The 20,611-nt window shown below is 46.9% G+C and overlaps 1 protein-coding gene across 1 annotated transcript in view; it reads right to left on the bottom strand.

Moving 5' to 3' along the window:
• The window catches only part of LOC137538252 (receptor-type tyrosine-protein phosphatase eta-like), a 114,204-nt gene that overhangs the window by 77,290 nt on the left and 16,303 nt on the right, over positions 1-20,611 (bottom strand). The window contains exons 4-5 of the mRNA XM_068260311.1: positions 15,718-17,025; positions 9,882-10,118 (exon numbers count right to left, since the gene is read on the bottom strand). Coding sequence (XP_068116412.1) covers positions 9,882-10,118; positions 15,718-16,924 — 1,444 coding nt within the window. The 5' untranslated portion in view covers positions 16,925-17,025. The remainder of the gene's footprint in view (positions 1-9,881; positions 10,119-15,717; positions 17,026-20,611) is intronic.

The raw sequence follows: 20,611 nt of genomic DNA, 5'->3' as shown, positions 1-20,611 counted from the left end.
TTCGGTGCATTCCGGGTCAGGGAGTTGGTTAGCAGGTCAAAATTAGAAATGGGGGGCATCCTCGCTGGAGACGTCACGGTTCAGGAAGGATCGGTGTCAGTTATTCTGCATAGATCGAAAACAGACCGTTCGGGAAAGGGGACGGTCATTACACTTTTTCAAATTGGAGGTTTACTTTGCCCGAGGGAAAATGTATTGCGTTTTTTGGCAATCAGGCCTGGTACGGCACCAGTTTTTCTGGCGCACGCTGATGGTCTGCCGCTTACACGGTTCCAGTTTTCCACCGTATTTCGCAAATGTCTCGAGAGGGCCGGTTTTCCTTCCAGCGAATTTGCCCCTCATTCCTTTCGCATTGGCGCAGCGACAGAGGCTTCGCGCTGGGGCCTTAGCGAGGAAATAGTAAAACGGATAGGCAGATGGGACTCATTGAGATATAAGTCTTATGTCAGGTTGCATTTGATGTAGTGAATCTCATTAGGGGGAGTATGTGGTTTGTTCTTTTGTTCCCTTTGTTTTCTTTTGTTTTGTTGTCTTGAAGGAAGACCGGCTCTTGTGTGGATCTTTGGACACTCCTATGTCACAAGGGGAGCGAGGAGAGCTGCGGTTCGCCCGGAAGGGCGTCAATTGGGATTTCCGCGGCAGGAGGTCCGGATCCGTTGGCTAGGTTTTCCTGGCATGCTATGGGCACGGGTTTTGCCCGAAGTCCGTAGGTATACTGAGTGGGACAGGGCCCCAGACGTGCTTGTTCTGCACGTTGGGGGCAATGATATTGCATCAAAATCCACCAGGTGTATCATACGGGACATTAAGTTAGATTTTTTAAGACTCAAGAGGGAGTTTACGGCCACAGTTGTAGTGTGGTCGGACGTGATAGCTAGGTCTTCATGGAGACTGGCAAGGTCGGTGCAGAAAGTTAATAAGGCCAGAGTAAAATTGAATAAAGAAGTGGCTAGTTTTGTGATCCGTAATGGGGGTGTAGCGGTTAGGCACGTCGAGCTCGAGAGTGATCTTCATTTACTGCTTAGCAGGGATGGAGTTCACTTGAACGAAATCGGGACAGATTTGTGGGCGTTGGGGATAGAGGAAGGTATTCAGAGGGCGCTGAGAGTGTGGGCCTCTCTGGCGTGAGGATTCACGCCGGTTCGTGTTGGAGGGGTAAGGGCTCCGAAAGTTCTTGGTTTTAGGGGATTTGCCTCAGGTGCAAAATCACCCAGTTATGTTTCTCAGCAAGTGAGAGGGATTCGATGGGCAGAGCAGCTGTCCCCGAGCCGGTGACCGCGGCGGGGGCCGGTTACAGGCTGCTTGCCAGTTATCATGGACTTTCTACGTGATGGTGAAAAGATCGGACCCCTTACCTCAGCTCTCTGAATTTGTGTTCAGTTTGTTAAATAAACGGGCTGCTATGGCCTATAAAATCCAATCAGGTGTCTTTGTGTTATTTGGGGGCTACAGTGGGTGGTTAGATCTGGGAAGGCTAGGCCATTGTACTATCAAGAAAAGGCCTGTAAGCATAGTGCAACGCAGTCTGAAGGGCCTACACATGATAGTGTGGCCTGCATGGGAAGAAAAGGGTTAAGGTTAGAAGGAAGAGGTGGGATTTCGTAAAGGAGGAGCATTAGGGGTGCTAGGGAGAAGAGGCGGGTGGGGGGTGGAGTTATTCAGTCAGGCGATAGGAAGAAAGCTCCCTCCCTCCCTCCCTCTTGGGTAGTGTAGAAAAGTTGTGTTTTTCCTTGCAGGTTTTGTTATTTTTTCATCATTGCAGCAGGAGGGGTAAGGGCTCCGAAAGTTCTTGGTTTTAGGGGATTTGCCTCAGGTGCAAAATCACCCAGTTATGTTTCTCAGCAAGTGAGAGGGATTCGATGGGCAGAGCAGCTGTCCCCGAGCCGGTGACCGCGGCGGGGGCCGGTTACAGGCTGCTTGCCAGTTATCATGGACTTTCTATGTGATGGTGAAAAGATCGGACCCCTTACCTCAGCTCTCCTAATTTGTGTTCAGTTTGTTAAATAAACGGGCTGCTATGGCCTATAAAATCCAATCAGGTGTCTTTGTGTTATTTGGGGGCTACAGTGGGTGGTTAGATCTGGGAAGGCTAGGCCATTGTACTATCATGCGGCCGTTTGAGGAGGTGACCAACCTGGTGAGCCGCAGTGAAGGCACCATCAGCGACTTAATTCCCTACGCTTACTTCTTGAAGCGTGCTGTGCGTAGAGTGGCGGATGAAGCTGCGAATGAGCGTGACCAGGAACCGTTACGGCAGGAACAGGCATGGGACCAATTTTCATCAGACCCAGCTGTTTCCTCAACACCTGCGGCAGCACAGAGGGGGGAGGAGGAGGAGGAAGAAGAGAAGTTGTGTGCAGAAGACGAGTCAGACTCAGAGGATGATGAGAAAGGTGTTTCTTTGGGGGAGGAGGAGGAGGTGGAGGGGACGGCGGCAGGAGAACAACCGCAGCAGGCGTCGCAGGGGGCTTGTGCTGCTCAACCTTCCCGTGGTATTGTTCGCGGCTGGGGGGAGGAGGTTGACTTACGTGACGTCACTGAGGAAGAGCAAGAGGAGATGGATGGTACATCTGCATCCGACTTTGTGCAGATGTCGTCTTTTATGCTGTCCTGCCTGTTGAGGTACCCCCGTATAAAAAACCTCAAGGGGAATGAGCTGTACTGGGTGGCCACACTACTAGACCCTCGGTACAGGCACAAAGTGGCGGACCTGTTACCAACTCACCTGAAGGTGGAAAGGATGCAGCACATGCAGAACAAGCTGTCAACTATGCTTTACAATGCCTTTAAGGGTGATGTGACAGCACAACGCCAGCAAGGTACCACTGCCACTAATCCTCCTCCCGTGTCCACGCAGTCAAAGACAGGACGCTCCAGCGATCTCATGGTGATGTCGGACATGCGGACGTTCTTTAGTCCAACGCCTCGCCGTAGCCCTTCCGGATCCACCCTCCACCAACGCCTGGAACGGCAGGTAGCCGACTACCTGGCCTTAAGTGTGGATGTAGACACTGCTGTGAACAGCGATGAGGAACCCTTGAACTACTGGGTGCGCAGGCTTGACCTGTGGCCAGAGCTGTCCCAATTTGCCATCCAACTTCTCTCCTGCCCTGCCGCAAGCGTCCTGTCAGCAAGGACCTTCAGCGCAGCTGGAGGCATTGTCACTGAGAAGAGAAGTCGCCTAAGTCACAAAAGTGTTAAGTACCTCACCTTTGTCAAAATGAATGAGGCATGGATCCCGGAGGGCTGCTGCCCGCCCCAAGACTAAGTCAGTCCCCGCACACACAGCATCTCTGCCTGCACGCCGTGTGACTGGCTGCCTGGCCTGCCCCAAGAAGACTAAGTCGCTCCCAGTCCCTCCACACAGCATGTCTGCCTGCAGGCCGCTTGACTACCTTCTCCGCCACCACCAACAGGGTCCGGGACTCCAGGCGGATTGCTGAATTTTTTAGGCCGCTGCTAGCAGCGGCCGCTGTAATAGTTTTTCTGGTGCGTGTACATGACTGCCTAATTTTTCTGGCTGCACTGCGGGCAGCTGCAACAACAAAAGAAAAGGCATGTACATGCGCCCATTCCCCTTCGTGATTATTACCTTGCCGTGGTGAAGGGGCTTGCATATCACAATGAAGCAATGACTGGCGCCTAGATGAGTGTCTCGGGGGGCACACAAAAGATAATAAGGTCGTTGCTTCATTGTGGTCAGACCAAATTTGATCAGCTGGACAGTCACTGTTCTGTCATTCAGCTACATCAGCCAGGCGACCATATGGGCTGTAAAGCCACCAAAACCTGCACTCTCGCCATGGTGCGCACCAGTCCAGCACGGCCGTCACTACACAAACAGCTGTTTGCGGTGCGTTACACGGTGAGTTTGGTGTGTCAGTGTGAAGCAGTACCTTAATTACAGTATCTGATTGATGTATACACATGCAAGATGTTTTAAGCACTTTAGGCCTGTCATTTAGTATTCAATGTGATTTCTGCCCTTAAAACGCTGCTTTGCGTCAAATCCAGATTTTTCCCGGGGACTTTTGGCATGTATCCCACTCCTCCACCTGGGGGTCCAGGTGTTAGACCCCTTGAAACATCTTTTCCATCACTTTTGTGGCCAGCATAATTTTTTTTTTTTTTTTAATGTTCGCATCCCCATTGAAGTCTATTGCGGTTCGCGAACTTTAACGCGAACCAAACCTTCCGCGGTAGTTCGCGAACCCGGTTCGCGAACCTAAAATCAGAGGTTCGGCCCCACTCTACTACCTACACTGGGGCAGCTCTACTACCACCTACACTAGGGCAGATCTACTACCTAAATTGGGGCAGCTCTACTAAATACACTGGGGCAGCTCTACTACCTGCACTGGGGCAGCTCTACTAACTACACTGGGGCAGCTCTACTACCTATACTGGGGCAGCTCTACTACCTATATTGGAGCAGCTCTACTACCTATATTGGGGCAGCTCTACTACCTACACTGGGGCAGCTCTATTACCTATACTGGGGCAGCTCTATTACCTATACTGGGGCAGCTCTACTACCCATACTGGGGCAGCTCTACTACCTATATTGGAGCAGCTCTACTACCTATACTGGGGCAGCTCTACTACCTACACTGGGGCAGCTCTACTACCTACACTGGGGCAGCTCTACCACCTATACTAGGGCAGCTCTACTACCTACACTGGGGCAGCTCTACTACCTACAATGGGGCAGCTCTACTACCTACACTGGGGCAGCTCTACTACCTACACTTGGGCAGCTCTACTACCTACACTGGGGCAGCTCTACTACCTACACTGGGGCAGCTCTACTACCTATACTAGGGCCGCTATACTCCCTATACTGGAGTAGCTCTACTACCTACACTTGGGCAGATCTACTACCTATACCGGAGCAGCTCTACTACCCATACTGGGGCAGCTCTACTACCTACACTGGGGCAGCTCTACTACCTACACTGGGGCAGCTCTACTACTTACACTGGGGCAGCTCTACTACCTACACTGGGGCAGCTATACTACCTACACTGGGGCAGCACTACTACCTATACTGGGGCAGCTCTACTACCTATACTGGAGCAGCTCTACTACCCATACTGGGGCAGCTCTACTACCTATACTGGAGCAGCGCTACTACCCATACTTGGGCAGCTCTACTAACCATACTGGGGCAGCTCTACCACTTACACTGGGGCAGATCTACCACCTATACTGGGGCAGCTCTGCTACCTATACTGGGGCAGCTCTGCTACCTATACTGGGGCAGATCTACTACCTACACTGGGGCAGATCTACCTCCTACACTGGGGCAGATCTACTACCTACACTGGGGCAGCTCTACTACCTATACTGGGGCAGCTCTACTACCTACACTGGGGCAGCTCTACTACCTATACTAGGGCAGCTATACTCCCTATACTGGGGCAGCTATACTACCTACACTGGGGCAGCTCTACTACCTATACTAGGGCAGCTATACTCCCTATACTGGAGTAGCTCTACTACCTACACTTGGGCAGATCTACTACCTATACTGGAGCAGCTCTACTACCCTTACTGGGGCAGCTCTACTACCTACACTGGGGCAGCTCTACTACCTACACTGGGGCAGCTCTATTACCTATACTGGGGCAGCTCTACTACCTATACTGGAGCAGCTCTACTGCCCATACTGGGGCAGCTCTACTACCGATACTGGGGTAGCTCTACTACTATATATACATATATACAGATTTCCATTTCCAGGTATCTCCATGCCAGCATACACTCCTATGGAGATACACCTGAAAAAAAGAAAATAACCAGTAGGTAAGTATACAGCTCTTTTACTGCCATGGGCGGCGCCAGGGGGTGCTGAAGCACCCCCAAAAACAGTCCAAGCACCCCCTGTGTCGCCGCTCGCCGCCACGCTCTGTAATTAAAGCACTGCTTCAAGAAAATGGCCGCCGATGTCCACAAATGGCTGATGCCTATGACAGCTGATCGCTGTGATTGGCTGGCAGGGAGAGGGAGGGAGGGGCCGGTAGAAAAAAATAGTAATATTTATCTTAAAAAAGATACAAATAAATAAATAAACATGCCGGCAGGGATCAGAGCCCACCAACAGAAAGCTCTATTGGTGGGCAGAAAGGGGGGGGGGATCACCTGTGTGCTGAGTTGTGTGGCCCTGCAGCGAGGCCTTAATGCTGCAGTGGCCTAAATTGTAAAAAATAGCCTGGTGACTAGGGGGGGTGTAAGCCCACGGAGACCGGCAACAGCCCGCCGTTTCCAGATATATAGGCTCTGATTCATGCCACACAACAGATGCTGTGTGGCGTGAAGAGCCTGTGTGGCTCGAAACGGCGGGCTGTTACCACTCTGACAGCATTTTTAATGTAATCTTGTATCTGCTTTTTATACAATAACGAAGATTTGCAGTAAAAGAGCTGCGCTGGATTGAGATCTACACTTTACAAGTCCCGTGGATACACGGGTGAATCCTTGCTCTGACACCTGGGTCATTTGTGTGCTGCCTTTTTCTCTTTTTTGGTCCATGCTAGCATATGTATCCCTATGGAGAAAAACCTGGAAAGGAAAATGACCAGTAGGTACATTATGTAGACAGTTTTCCAGGTGCCTCAATGCCAGCACATGTATCCCTGTGGTGATATACCTGGAAGGAAAATTACCAGTAAGTAAGCACACAGCTTTCCATTTTCCAGTTACCTCCATGCCAGCATCAGTGTTACTCGGATACAATCCGTGGTCACGGCTTAGCCATGAATCACGAGCATTTTTTTCACTATCCCGACATCGTGATCCAAATCCGGGAATCGATCACGGCAGTCAATCACAAATTCAGCCATTATTCCAAGTATTTGGCCCGTGATCACAGCCCTGATCACAGGAATAGAGATGGCTTGAACCTCCAATTTAAGGTTTGCAAACCTTGAACTCGACTTCAACGGGCAACCGAACTTTCAAAACTTCAAACATTAATTCTGGCCAGAAAAGTGATGGAAAAGATGTTTCAAGGGGTCTAACACCTGGAGGGGGGCATGGCGGAGTGGGATACACGCCAAACGTCCCGGTGAAAAAAATCAGGATTTGACGCACAGCAGTGTTTTAAGGGCAGAAATCACATTGCATGCTAAATTGGAGGCATAAAGTGCTTTAAAACATCTTGCGTGTGTATACATGGATCAGTGAGAGTAATTAGAGTACTGCTTCACACTGACATACCAAACTCACTGTGTAACGCACCGCAAACAGCTGTTTGCGTAGTGATGGCCGTGCTGGACTGGTGCGCACCATGGTGAGAGTGCAGGCGATAGCGGTTTTCCAGCCCATATAGTTGCCGGGCTGAGGTAGCTCAATGATAGAACAACAGTGACTGTCCAGCTGAACGAATTTGGTCTGTCCACAATGAAACAATGACCTTATTATCTTGGGTGTGCCCCCCCAGGACACTCATATAGCCGACGGTAATTGCTTCATTGTGATGCGCAAGCCCCTTCACCGCGGCAAGGTAACGATCACGAAGAGGAATTGACACATGTAGATGCCTTTTGTTTTGTTGTTGCAGCCGCAGTGCAGCCAGAAAAATTAGGCAGGCATGTACACGCAGACAAGTGCAGTGAACAGATATGCAGTGACTGGTATCAATACAATGTGCAGCTGTCACACACATAGGGCAGTGAACAGTTATGCAGTGACTGGTATATAACACTGCGTGCTGTCACGCAGGTGCAGTGAACATGAACAGGTATGCATGGACTGGTATTACAAATGTGCAGCTGTCCCACACATAGGGCAGTGAACAGTTATGCAGTGACTGGTATATAACACTACGTGCTGTCACACAGGTGCAGTGAACATGAACAGGTATGCACTGTCGGATTGGAATTACAAATGTGCAGCTGTCACACACAGGTGCAGTGAAAAGGTAGGCACTGAATGTGCTTGGCCTGGCACAGTATAGCAATTAGCAAGGGCCATCTGCGACACACAGGGCTGTATATACAAGTATCAGTGGGCCACACAAAAAAAAAAAAAACAGATCACAAGAACAACATTAGCTCAACATTTTTTACATGTATACTTTGTTCCTTTGAAACTTTAAAAATTTCTCAAAAACTATAAGGCCTTTATGAAAAAAAAATGTCCTCTTGTTCCCACTATTTTTCTTAACATATCTGGCAAATCTCGTGTGTCTAGAAAGTAAGGGGGCTTTGCTATTAACCGCTTAAGTCGGAGGTTTTGGCAGTTTTTAATCACAAATACTTTTTTTATTTGAAACTTAAAAAATCAATTTTCTCAAAAACTATTAGCCATTTTTGTAGTCACTGATCACCTTTATAATCCAGGCAATTTTGGTGATTGTACATGTATGGGGGCTTTGCTATTAACGTCAAAGTCAAATCCGTGATCACGGATTCTACATGTAATCACGAGTCAAATCCGGAGCTACGATTCAAATCTGGATCACGATCACGGCATATCTGGATTTCGATTCTGTCGTGGCCGGATTTACTCGAACTTGTGATTGGGGGTATCCGAGCATCACTAGCCAGCATACACACCCCTAAGGAGATTCACTTGGAAAGGAAAATTACCAATAGGTAAGTATACAGTATTTTGTTGTATGGTAAAAGTGAAGGGCAGGCCCGGATTTACCTCATAGGAGCCTATAGGCACAGTTTTCCTGGAACTTTATACTTTGGCCTCCATGAACCTACAAACCCTCGCCAAACTGTACCGCAAGTGTTTTGAATGTCCCAGCTGTCACTTCTCAATTACTTCCCTTGCCCATTATAGGTAGCTATAGGTACCCCTAAGTATTATGTAGCCAGTAGAAGCCTCAATATTAAGTAGCTACAAGTGACCCCAGGGCCGACCCGCTCATGAGGCGGGGTGAAACTTTTGCCTCAGGCGGCACTTCTTGGGGGGCGGCAACCGCCCCTCCCTGGGTGCGGGGGGCCAGCCGCCGAGCTGGATGGGTAGCGAGCAGGAAGGGGGGATTGGGCCTAGCGGTGGGGAGGGGGGTCGGACCCCCCCTCCCTCGACTGGGTCCCCCGATCTGCGCTCCACCTCCAGCTTTAAATAGCTCCATAGCTGCCGATAGTAAGAAAACGGGCGGGGATCACTCACCTCTTCCGGTTCCAGCGTGCGCTCCACAGACGTCACTTCCTGCAACGCGCCCACTTACAATTGAGTGGGCGGCGTTGCAGGAAGTGACGTCAGTGGAGAGCACGCTGGAACCCGGAAGAGGTGAGTGATCCCCGCCCGTCCCTCTTACTAATACTATCGGCAGCTACGGAGCTAGGTAAAGCTGGAGGTGGAGCGCAGATCGGGAGAACCAGGCGAGGGAGCTCAATCGGGAGAACCACCGCTAGGCTCAATACCCCCTTCCTGCCCGCTACCCCAAATATTAGGTAGCTAGAGGTGCCCCTGACTGAAGGGATGCCAAGAGCTAGGTGAGTAACCTTTCATTTACACTCTCATCAGAGTTCTGCATAGGGAAGAAAAGAGGGAGGAGCTTAGGGAGGAGAGTGAGCCACCTTTCCATCATCTGGCGCCTGTAGGCACATGCCTACAGTGCCTTATGGTAAATCCAGCCCTGGTGAAGGGTGCTTTTGCAACAATTGTAGCTTTGATAAAAGTGTTGTGAAGTGTCACCCCCTCATACTGACCACTAGTGATGTGACAAACTGTTCGCAGGAGAACAGTTTGCAGCGAACAACGGCGAACGTTCGCCCCATGTGGGGAACGCGAACTTCATGTAACATTCACCGCAAACTGTTCTCCTGCGAACAGTTCAATAATCAATACATCACTACTGACCACCCAAAAAAACCCCATAAAAATCTTGGATAGTTGTGAAAGAATCTGAAATATGAACTTACATGTGGCTTCTGTCATATCAATGATTGTGTAATTCTGGTTTCCACGGACCTCCTGTACAATGACTCTATAGTCTCTGCCTGGCTGTAATCCAGAAACCGTCAAGGAACTGGCATTTAATTCCATCGATATACCGCCCATGACAAGATAATAGTGTCCATTTCCTGGTGGTCTCCATGTGATCATGAAGTGGTCCGTGGAACTACTGACAACAATGGGGGTCGCTGTGGTTCCAGATCCTAGAGAAAGAAGCGCAGCAATAAGTCTTTCAGGAACACTAAAAGGGAACCTTAACTGAGAGGGATAGGGATGTTTCCTTTTAAACAATACCAGTTGCCTGACTCTCCTGCTGATCTCTTTGGCAGCAGTAGAGGTTGAATCACACACCGGAAACAAGGATGCAGCTAATCCATTCTGTCAGAGCACCTGATCTGCATGCTTGTTCAGGGGCGGTGGCTAAAAGTATTAGAGAAACAGGATCAGCAGGAGAGTCAGGCAACTAGTATTATTTTGAAAGGAAAAATCCATATTCTTCTCAGTTTAGGTTCCCTTTAAAGAGGAACTCCAGTGAAAATAATGTAATAAGAAAGTGCTTCATTTTTACAAGAATTATGTATAAATGATTTAGTCAGTGTTTGCCCATTGTAAAATATTTTAAATCCCTGATTTACATTCTGACATTTATTACATGGTGACATTTTTATTGTTGGCAGGTGATGTAGCTGCTGCATGCTTTTTTGGCAGTTGGAAACAGCTGTAAACCGCTATTTCCCACAATGGAACAATGTTCACAGACAGGAAACTGCCAGGAGTACCACGGTCCTCAGTGTTTCTTGTGGGAGGGGTTTCATCACAATATCAGTCATACATCGCCCCCTGATGGTCTGTTTGTGAAAAGGAATAGATTTCTCATGTAACAGGGGGTGTCAGCTACTGATTGGGATAAAGTTCAATTCTTGGTCAGAGTCTTTAAATATTCCGCCTTGTTTGCTAAAATTACAATGTTTTATATATATATGTGATGCACAAGCAATTTTTGCAGTTTAACTTGAGTTAACATTATGTTTCCATTTCCTAACTTAAAGTAAACCAGAGTGTGATGATCCGCTCAGCTGGCTGCACTGGCAGACAGCTGTTTGACCATTCCTCTAGTCTGTGGGCTGCAGGTCTCTGGAAGAGAGACCTGTCTTTCCATTGCAAGTTTTTGGTCTGTTCTGCTGCTGAGGAATTTGCATACATTCATTATGCAAATCCCCTACCTGCCTCCTTTGATGACTGGCAGTATAAAGAGCTATGTTTCCCAGAGTCCTTTGCTGGTCATTCCTTCAGGGTTTGTAGTAAACACTCCTAGAGTGTTAGCCATGCTACTTCTTGTTACAGTTAGCTTAGAGTAATTCATGGGACTGCACTAGGTAGTTTCCCTAGTGCAGTTAGGATTGCATATCTGTTTGTTTGTCTGTTGCGATTGTCCTGTCCCAGCGGTGGTCGACAGGAAATCGTTCTGTGCTAACCGGAACAGCGGTTGTTACTGGTAGCCCCTTTTGATCTGTCTTGCCTGGATCGCACTCACCTTGCGCTAGTGCTGTGGATCCTTCTGATCTGTCTTGCCTGGATCGCACTCGCCTTGCGCTAGGGCTGTGGATCCTTCTGTTCTGTCTTCCTGGATCGCACTAGCCTCTAGCGCTAGCGCTGTGGATCCTTCTGATCTGTTTTTTTGTTCCTGAGTTTAGATCGCACTAGCCGCTAGCGTTAGCGGCTGTGGATCTTTCTGATCTGTGTTCCTGCTTGGATCACACTTGCTCTGGCGGAAGAGCGGTGGATCCTTTCTGCCTAGTTCTTGTTTCTCGTTTGTCTGTCTTGTCTGATACAAACGCTTGCTGTAGGCTCGGTGAGATAACCGTTAAGCAAGCGTTCACGTTCTGTTTCGTGTTTGTCTGTCGGTGGTTAGTTAGGCGTGCTTGTCTCTGTTGTGCTTAACACGCGGAGACCGCGCTGTAACGCGTTCGCTGTTGCGAATGAGTGCGGTGTTCGCGTTTAGTTAGCATTTGTTATTTTCTTTATCACTCTCATTGTATTATTTGCTGTGCCTTTGCTCCTCTTGTGTTCTGTTCTAGTCTGTCTTGTGTCACTTCTGGCGATCGCCTTTCTCGCGATCGCGTTCCTACTTTTGTTTCTGCTGAGGTGTGTTCACCGTCGCAGGGTCGTGACTAGATTGGTGAACACACATTCGTCCTGTCCCTGTGCTCCTTCTCTTTATGGGCTGTTCAGCCCCGCATTGTCTTGATCTGTACAATCCCCATCTGGCATCTGTGGCCGGGCAGCGATTGTACTCGTCTGCACTCCACAGCGCCATCTGCCGGTGGGAATTGCCCTCTGCTGGTGCATTGCACCTAGCCTGGGTTCACCCAATTATACGCTTGTGGAGGGTTTTCGCTGTGTCAGTGCGCATCTCGTGTGCTGACCACGAAAACGATTCCGCAAACGTTACACAGAGCTTTAGAATATAAAGTTTTATACATACCTTGGGCTTCCTCCAGCCCCATAACCTCGGATCGCTCCCATTCTTTTCTTTTCTAGAGCTCTGGTACACTTTAAGCAGTTGAGGACCACAGGCTCAGGGCCCTTTTCCATTAGCAATCACAATCACAAACACCAGCGATTGCGATTTTTCATTATTCTATTATGCGATTGCGATTTTGCATTTGCATTGCATTATCACTCTAAAAATCGCTCCACAAAAAGGTTGCGATTTCAAAATCAAAACCCTAGTGGAAAATACTTCTCATGATTTCTATGATAAAGTAACAACCCTAGCGATTTAAAAATCACTAGCAATTTGCGATTTTGTGATTGAGCTGTGCAGTGGAAAAGGGCCCTTACATCCCCCTAGTGACAAGGCGATTTTTTACAATTCAGTACTGGTTAATTGCTCGGTCATCCAACTAACCACCCAAATGAATCTTGCCTCCTTTTCTTGCCACCAACAGAGCTTTCTGTTGGTGGCAACTGATTGCTGCTGCAATGTTTTGTTTTTTGTTTTTTTTAGTAATTGAAATATGTTTGTTTGTTTTTTTTTCAATAAAATAATCTATTTTTTAAATATTTTCTTCTTCCCCCTCCCCTCCCTCCCCCCGAGATCAGCCTATGAGAGGGATCGCTTTGTGAGCCTCTCCTGGGGGAGCTCAGTGACAGAGCTGTCCCCCGTACAGCGTGTAGATCGCAGCGAAGAAGAAAATTGCCGCTTCTTGTCCCCGAACAACCTGCTAGCTCCGATCGCGGCTGGCAGGTTGTTCGCGGCTGTCTCCCCGTATCCCCTGCAGTGAACGGGCGCTCCCGCGAGCGCTCATTCCCTGCTAACCTCGCACATTGCGAGATGACGCACCAATGCATCCTGGAGGAACGAAGCAGCCACTCTGCAGCCGCCATCCTACGTTAGGCGGTCTCAGAGTGGTTAAGGTGGCCAGCAGACAACTATAGATCATGGGGCCCACCCAGCAAAAATGTGATGGGGCCCTCTTAATATTCACAACCCTCCCCTTGTCTTCCTTTGGTGACCCTCACAGCCTTGGGGCCCGTCTCACAAGGGTCATAAAACGAATGTGGCTATCAGGATCTGCATACCCATAACAAGCGTGGCCATAAAATCACCTGATCTGCAGTATCAGAGGGAGGGAAGGGTAGTAGATGGGCCCCACCACACCTCTGGGCCCCCCTGTAGTCACGGGGGCTGCTCTCCTGTAGTTACACCCCTACATACAACTAGTGAGTTTGTGGCCTGATCGACCATCTGATTCGATAATTTTATCGAATAAGAGGAACCTCTTACAGCAATCAGTGTGTGACGGCTGGGGTGGGAGGGAGGGGCGCACTTTGGTGTCTAAAGGTGGCCACTAACGGTCCAATTTCTAGCAAAAAAATTGCTCCAGCCATCAGAAATTGGGATCGGATTGGTTGTAAATAATCTCCATTCATGGGTACAATCGATTACAAATGATTATAAAAATAGTCGTCCGATTTGATTTTGGTCAAACCAAAATTTGGATTTTCTAGTTGGTTGTGATAGATAGGAGCAAAGATTGGTGCGTAGATAGATAGCAAAGATTGGTTCGTTGATGGTGTAGTGAACGATTTTTCTTCCGATCAGAATTTCTGATCGCTCAAACGATTTTTCGCTAGAAATTGGACTGTTAGTGGCCACCTTCAGCCTTGAGTGCTGGAGGACCTTGTCCCGGCTCTGAACACAGGTCACACCCACAGTGTTTGCTGACACATCCCAGACATAGGCTATCATTCATGAAAGTGCTGTCGGTATGGAGAATCAGTGCGGGAAAACACCGCTGACGGTGTTTTAGACTTCTGGCTGCTGATTCATAAAAAAGTACCCAGGTCCGATAGCAGTGCGGAGATTCCCCGAACTAGGCTAGCGGTAGGCAGGCGGTAGGCTTGCGGAGACATGGAAGCTGCCGAGTTGATACATTTCTCCGTGTTCCGCTCTACTGCAGCTGCCTGGGAGGTCTCTGTGTCTCCATTCACTTACATTGTTATCGCCACATCAGAGGGAGCGGTACTTCCGACCTCACACCGCTTGCGGTATTCTTTATGAATTAACATTTTGCTACATTTTTTACAATAATCACCGCACAAGGCGGTGATTTATTGCTGTGCTCGGTAAGGTCAGCTTTTGATGCGGAAGGAGCCTTTATGAATGCAGATTTTGCTACGTGTGCGGGAAAGTCAGCTGTTTTAAGCATTTCCGCATGCGGAAATGCTTTATGAATGATAGCCATAGTGTGGGCAAGGAAAGAACCAAAGTTGATGCCACCTGAGAGGAGATGGAGGAGGAAGAGAAGGAAGATACTTTTATGAGGAACAGTGAGGAAGAGGAGTCCAGAGGCCACTCTAACCCTTACCTAAACCGAATCTCTAAACTAACCAGAACCAAATTAATATAATTTATTATGATAGGGTCGGGTTTCAAAATTTTAAAGGAAAAAATGTGCAAGCGATTCAGCGATGGTCGTAATTAGCTAATTACGATTACGCAACATTTCACGTACATTTTTGCAATTATGCTTATATGTAATTACGATTTGTAGATTCAATTGATTTTGTATAGTGATTTGTAATTTTGCCTAAAATTTCGCGTAATTTTCAGTAATTTCATGACAATTTTGGCAGTGAATAGCAAAGCCCCCATATATGGTAGTGACACTAAAATTGCTACATACGTTAAGGAGCATAGTGGGTACAAGTCAAAAAAAGAATTTTCCAAAAAAGAACTTGTAGTTTTTGAGAAAATCAATTTTAAAAATGCAAAGAAAAAATGTCAAAAGAATGACCAATATTTCTTTGCATATTTAAAATCGATTTTCTCAAAAACTATAAGGTCGTTTTGAAAAATTCATTTTTTGACTTGTACCCACTTTTCTCCTTAACATATGTAGCAATTTTGGTAGCAATAGCATGTATGGGGTCTTTAATTATTAACCGCTAAAGTCGGCACAAAATTTTGCAAGATTGTGCGAAAATTATGCAAAAAAATTACGCAAAATATTATTATTACATACTAAATTAATTAAGAATTTCCCTGAAATTTCGCATTACGATTACGATGCGCAAATTCGGATTTTGCATGTGCGAAATTTTGGGCCACCACTGGTAAGCATAGAAAATGAAATGCAAATAAATCATCAGTTCTGGAAGTGGCAGCCGGTGCATGGGAGCTCTGAGAGACTTCACACAACAATGCAAACTGAAATATCACTTCTGTCCTTTCTGTAGCCTTGTGGAATGCAATGGTTACAGCAGAACTTTGCAGCGGCTGTCTCTGGTACTCACCTGGAACAGTAGTAGCAGCTCCGGTAGTTGTGGAAGTTGTCAGTGTCCTGTTTAGTATAGTGGTAGATGGTGTTATGGTAGATTTAATCATTGAAGTAGTGGCAAGTGTAGTGGTAGGTGATGTTGTGTTAGATTCAGTAAGGGATGTAGAGGACGAGGTAGATCTAGTGGTCAGTGTAGTGTTCAGTGCAATAATAGGTCCAGGGATAGGTGTGTGGGGAGGTGTAGTGGTGGTAGGTGATGTGGTAGGTGGTGTTGTGGTAGATCCAATAATGAATGTGGGGGGCGGTGAAGTAGTGGTAGGTGGGGTTGTGGTAGATTCAGTAGTGGATGTTGTGGTAGATTCAGTAGTGAATATGGGTGAAGGTGTAGTGGTGGTAGGTGGTGAGATAGGCGGTATTGTGTTAGGTAGAGTTGTGGTAGATTCAGTAGTGGATGTTGTGGCAGATTCAGTAAAGAAAGTGGGAGAAGGTGTAGTGGTGGTAGGTGGTGAGATAGGTGGTGTTGTGTTAGGTAGGGTTATGGTAGATTCAGTAGTGGATGTGGGCGAAGGTGTAGTGGTGGTAGGTGGTGAGATAGGCGGTGTTGTGTTAGGTAGGGTTGTGGTAGATTCAGTAGTGGATGTTGTGGCAGATTCAGTAAAGAAAGTGGGAGGAGGTGTAGTGGTGGTAGGTGGTGAGATAGGTGGTGTTGTGGTAGGTTGGGTTGTGGTAGGTTCAGTAACGTATGTAGTGGTAAGTGTAGTGGTCTGTGTAGGGGTCAGTGTAGTTGCAGGTGCAGTGGTAGTAATGCTAGGTGTAGTCGTAGGTATAGTGGTAGATGTAGTAGTAGCTAAATTAGTTACAGGAGCACCGAGCAAGGCTAATGTAGTTGTAGGAACATAAGTAGCAGAAGGTGTTGTGGTAGATGTAGTGATTAGCATAGCGGTAGATGTAGTGGTAATGGGTGAAGTTGTAGTAAGAACATAAGTGGTGGTTATAGATGTAGCAGGAACATCTGGAGTGGTAGTACTTGTAGTAAGAAGACTAGGAGTGAACGTAGAAGTTATCAGAGCATTGGTAGTGGAAGACGTTGCACTAAGGATGCCTGTGGTGGGAGCAGCAGAAGTGCTTACAGAGGTTGTAGGAAAATTAGAAGCAGAAGAGTGGGTGCTGGGTAAATGGGCTGTGGTGGGAGAAATGGTAGAAGAAATGGAACTTGTAACCATTGGTGAAGTGGTGATGGATAAGGAGGAAGTGGAAACAGTAGTAGAAGGGACATTGAAATAAGGAGATGTTGTGGAAACTAAGACTTCTGGCTTGGATGGATCTGTAAAACAAAATGCTTCAAACGTCAAGCTGTTTTTCCCCAACATTTGTCATATTTTACTTAAAGGGAAGGTTCAAGCAAAATAAAAAAAAATGAGTTTCACTTACCTGAGGCTTCTACCAGCCCCATGCAGCCATCCTGTGCCCTCGTAGTCACTCACGGCTGCTCCAGTCCCCCGCTGGCAGCTTGCCGACCTCAGAGGTCGGCGGGACGCATTGCATACATTTTTACGCATTCCCGCTAGTCCAGGAACATTAACACATACATTTTTACGCGTTACTGGCTCAATGCGTAAATTTGTATGCATTGAACCAGTAATGCGTAAAAATGTATGTGTTAATGTTCCTGCACTAACAGAAATGCGTAAAAATGTACGCAATGCGGCCCACCGACCTCCGAGGTCGGCAAGCTGCCAGCAGGGGACTGGAGCAGCAGTGAGTGACTACGAGGGCACAGGATGGCTGCATGGGGCTGGTAGAAGCCCCAGGTAAGTGAAACTCATTTTTTTAATTTTGCTTGGACATTCCCTTTAAAGTGTACTTGAGGAAGCGAAAAAAAAGTTAGATACTTGCCTACGTAGAGGGAATCCTCTGGATAGTCCAGGCGCTTCCTGTGTCCTCCTCGGCAGGGGCGATTAAGGTTAAGCATGGGGTAGGAAGGGTTAAGGTTAACCATGAAGGGGGGGGGGTTGTGGCGGGGGAAGTTAAGGTTAGGAGTGTGGTAGGAAGGCTAGCGGGGGGGAGGGGTGTTGCAGTGGCGGGGGGTTATGGTGGTTAGGCACCTGGGGTTTTGGTTAAGGTTAGGCATCGGTAGTGGGAGGGTTCAGTGTGAGAAATATCGGTATTTAATGCAAACATTTTATGAACCTTTGTTACACTTAAAGGACATCCGAGGTGAAAATAAACTGATTAGAAAAACAATTGTATTTATTCTCAGTCTCCTAAAAATGACTTTTTTTTTTAGATAACCCAGTTTTGTCTGTCATGGTCTCTGCTCAATGACACCTGCATTGAAGTATGTCAGAGCTCAAATCTATGAATTATTGACCATTTTTATCTCTTTCCTGCTCTCAGAAGCCATTTACTGACAGGAAAGTGTTTTATGGCTGTAATTACTTATCAGACGGTTATGCTATAGTCTGACCCAGTTCTCACCCGGGCAAAAACTCACTTGCATACCTGATGTTTAACTTTTTCAGACAGAGAAAGAAAAAAAGGAACACAGCCTAGTTATTTGTGTGCTTGGCACTGTACATACACGTCTATCTCATCATGACACATCACCTCGGGCATCCTTTAAATGCACAGATATTCTACTATCGGCTTTATCGGTTACCCAAATTTCCAGGAATTGATGTACGCCTATAAATATAGGTGTGTACATGTGAGTACTATCAGCTAGTCACTACAGGAAACCCAGTCCATCTCCTTACCATTCTTTCAGCGTGCAGACACTGTCTGGGGCCCATGAGACCCGTAACACCTAACCTAAACCTTCCACCACTAGACAACAGGAAAGCTATACTGGAGAGGGAGACAATAAACCCCACCAGGGACGCTATATGAGTAAGGGAAAGGAACGCTAACGCAGTCTGATCTATTTCTAAGGTCTTATCTGTTAGTAGGGTATGTCAAGTTATAACTGTCAATAACGGTCACCCTCGAGAATCGGGACCTGTTCCGGGCACTTCGTTTCTCTCATTTATTCCTCACATTAACTCCCTAACCAGCTCCTGTCATCTCCAACTCAAAAACATAGCACGTATCCGACCTTTTCTCTCTCATGACACAACCAAAATGTCAGTACATGCTCTTATTATATCTCGATTGGACTATTGCAATATATTGCTTGGTGGACTTCCAACTAACCGACTAGCACCGCTCAATTCTGTACTGAACTCTGCTGCTCAACTCATTCATCTCTCCTCTCGCTCTTCCTCTGCTGCTCCTCTCTGTCAAGCTCTTCACTGGCTACCAATTAACCAGAGGATTGAGTTCAAACTCTTAACCCTAACCTACAAAGCTCTCCACAATCTCTCTCCCCTGTACATCTCCTCACTAGTCTCCAGATACCAACCCAACCGCAATCTCAGATCTGCACACGAGCTTCTTTTATCCTCTTCTACAATTACCTCCTCACATTCACGTGTACAAGACTTCTCACGTGCCTCACCCCTCCTTCGGAATGCCCTTCCACAACACATCCGCCACTCTCCCACCTTTGAAATCTTTAAACGCTCCCTCAAAACCCACCTTTCCGACAAGCATATTCTCTAGCTTAGCCCATGCACCCACTAAATAACCTAATTACGCACTGCCGGTACATATACTGTATACTTCCCCCACCTCTTGTTTCCACCCCATTCCTTTAGATTGTAAGCTCGCAAGGGCAGGGCTCTCACCCGTTTATGTCATGGAATGTTATTAATTTAATTGCTTGCACTCTGTTAGACATTTATACATTTTATCATGTTAAATTTGCTATTGTAATCAGCAGTTCTGTATCTTGTATCTGTGTCCATATTTGATGTATATCATATCATTGTCTGTATCATTGTGTATCCCTTGTTTGTTTTCTTACATTGTACAGTGCCACGGAATATGTTCGCGCTTTATAAATAAATAATAATAATAATACATCACTCGGCAGCACTGCTATGGATTGTGGAGGAGGGAATGCGATACGGCACATGGGGGTGGGGCTTCGGGGAGAGGGGATCGATGTGCTGTCCATTGCCGCCATTACACCAGATCGGAGACACCTGCATACAGGCTAGATGCTCGGCTGAGTTTCGTGTGACCTGGGTATCAGGCTTTACTAAGGGCAGATCTGCTACTATAGAATGATCTACTCCTGGGGTTTGTCACTGCTTTTTTTCCCTAGTTTGTCATTTGGGACAGACTGCCTACTATTTTTAATGCAAACTCAGAACTTCCTGATAAGCAACAGCATAATAATCTTTACAGAAAAAACATTTCTCTGTTACAGCTGATACAAATCCTGCAATAAATCTCCAGTGTGTCTATTTCTTGCTTTCATGGAAGCAGACATATTGTTAACATTCTGTTTACCAACTAGCTCTCTGCCATGGCAGGAGCTGATACGGCTAAGGGATCAAATTAAAACTTGTTCTTAATCACAGATGAGGGGAAAATACATACAGGGTGCATTTCTCTGTTTCCCTTCTGTCCTGTGCAAGAGTTCAGGTCCACTTTAAGGACATGCTACATAATAATAATTTAGGATTTAAACATTTTTTTTTTGTGGTAAATTGTTCGTACATGATCTAATTTTCTAGTTTTTTACATCTCGAATGACTGTGTACAATATATAGTAGTCATGACGATTATCTAGTAAAGGGACAGAAATTTCTGATCAAAAATCTTCCTTGTATTGACAAGAAAGCAGGTCTCACTAAATGATGATGGCTTTAGCTGGATTGTAGTTTGGAGGGACAGGTCCTCTTTGGGACCCATATACCTCTGTCCCTCTTTTTTCCTCATTCGTCACTCTTTCAGGACTCATGTACAGATCTATGTAAATATGTTTAATCGACTCTAAACTTTATTTCCCATTATTTAAATTG

The sequence above is a fragment of the Hyperolius riggenbachi genome, chromosome 11, assembly GCF_040937935.1.
Source record: "Hyperolius riggenbachi isolate aHypRig1 chromosome 11, aHypRig1.pri, whole genome shotgun sequence".
Taxonomy (NCBI): Eukaryota; Metazoa; Chordata; class Amphibia; order Anura; family Hyperoliidae; genus Hyperolius; species Hyperolius riggenbachi.
Note: the sequence above shows the minus strand (reverse complement) of the source record. Positions and strands in the feature narration are given on the sequence as shown.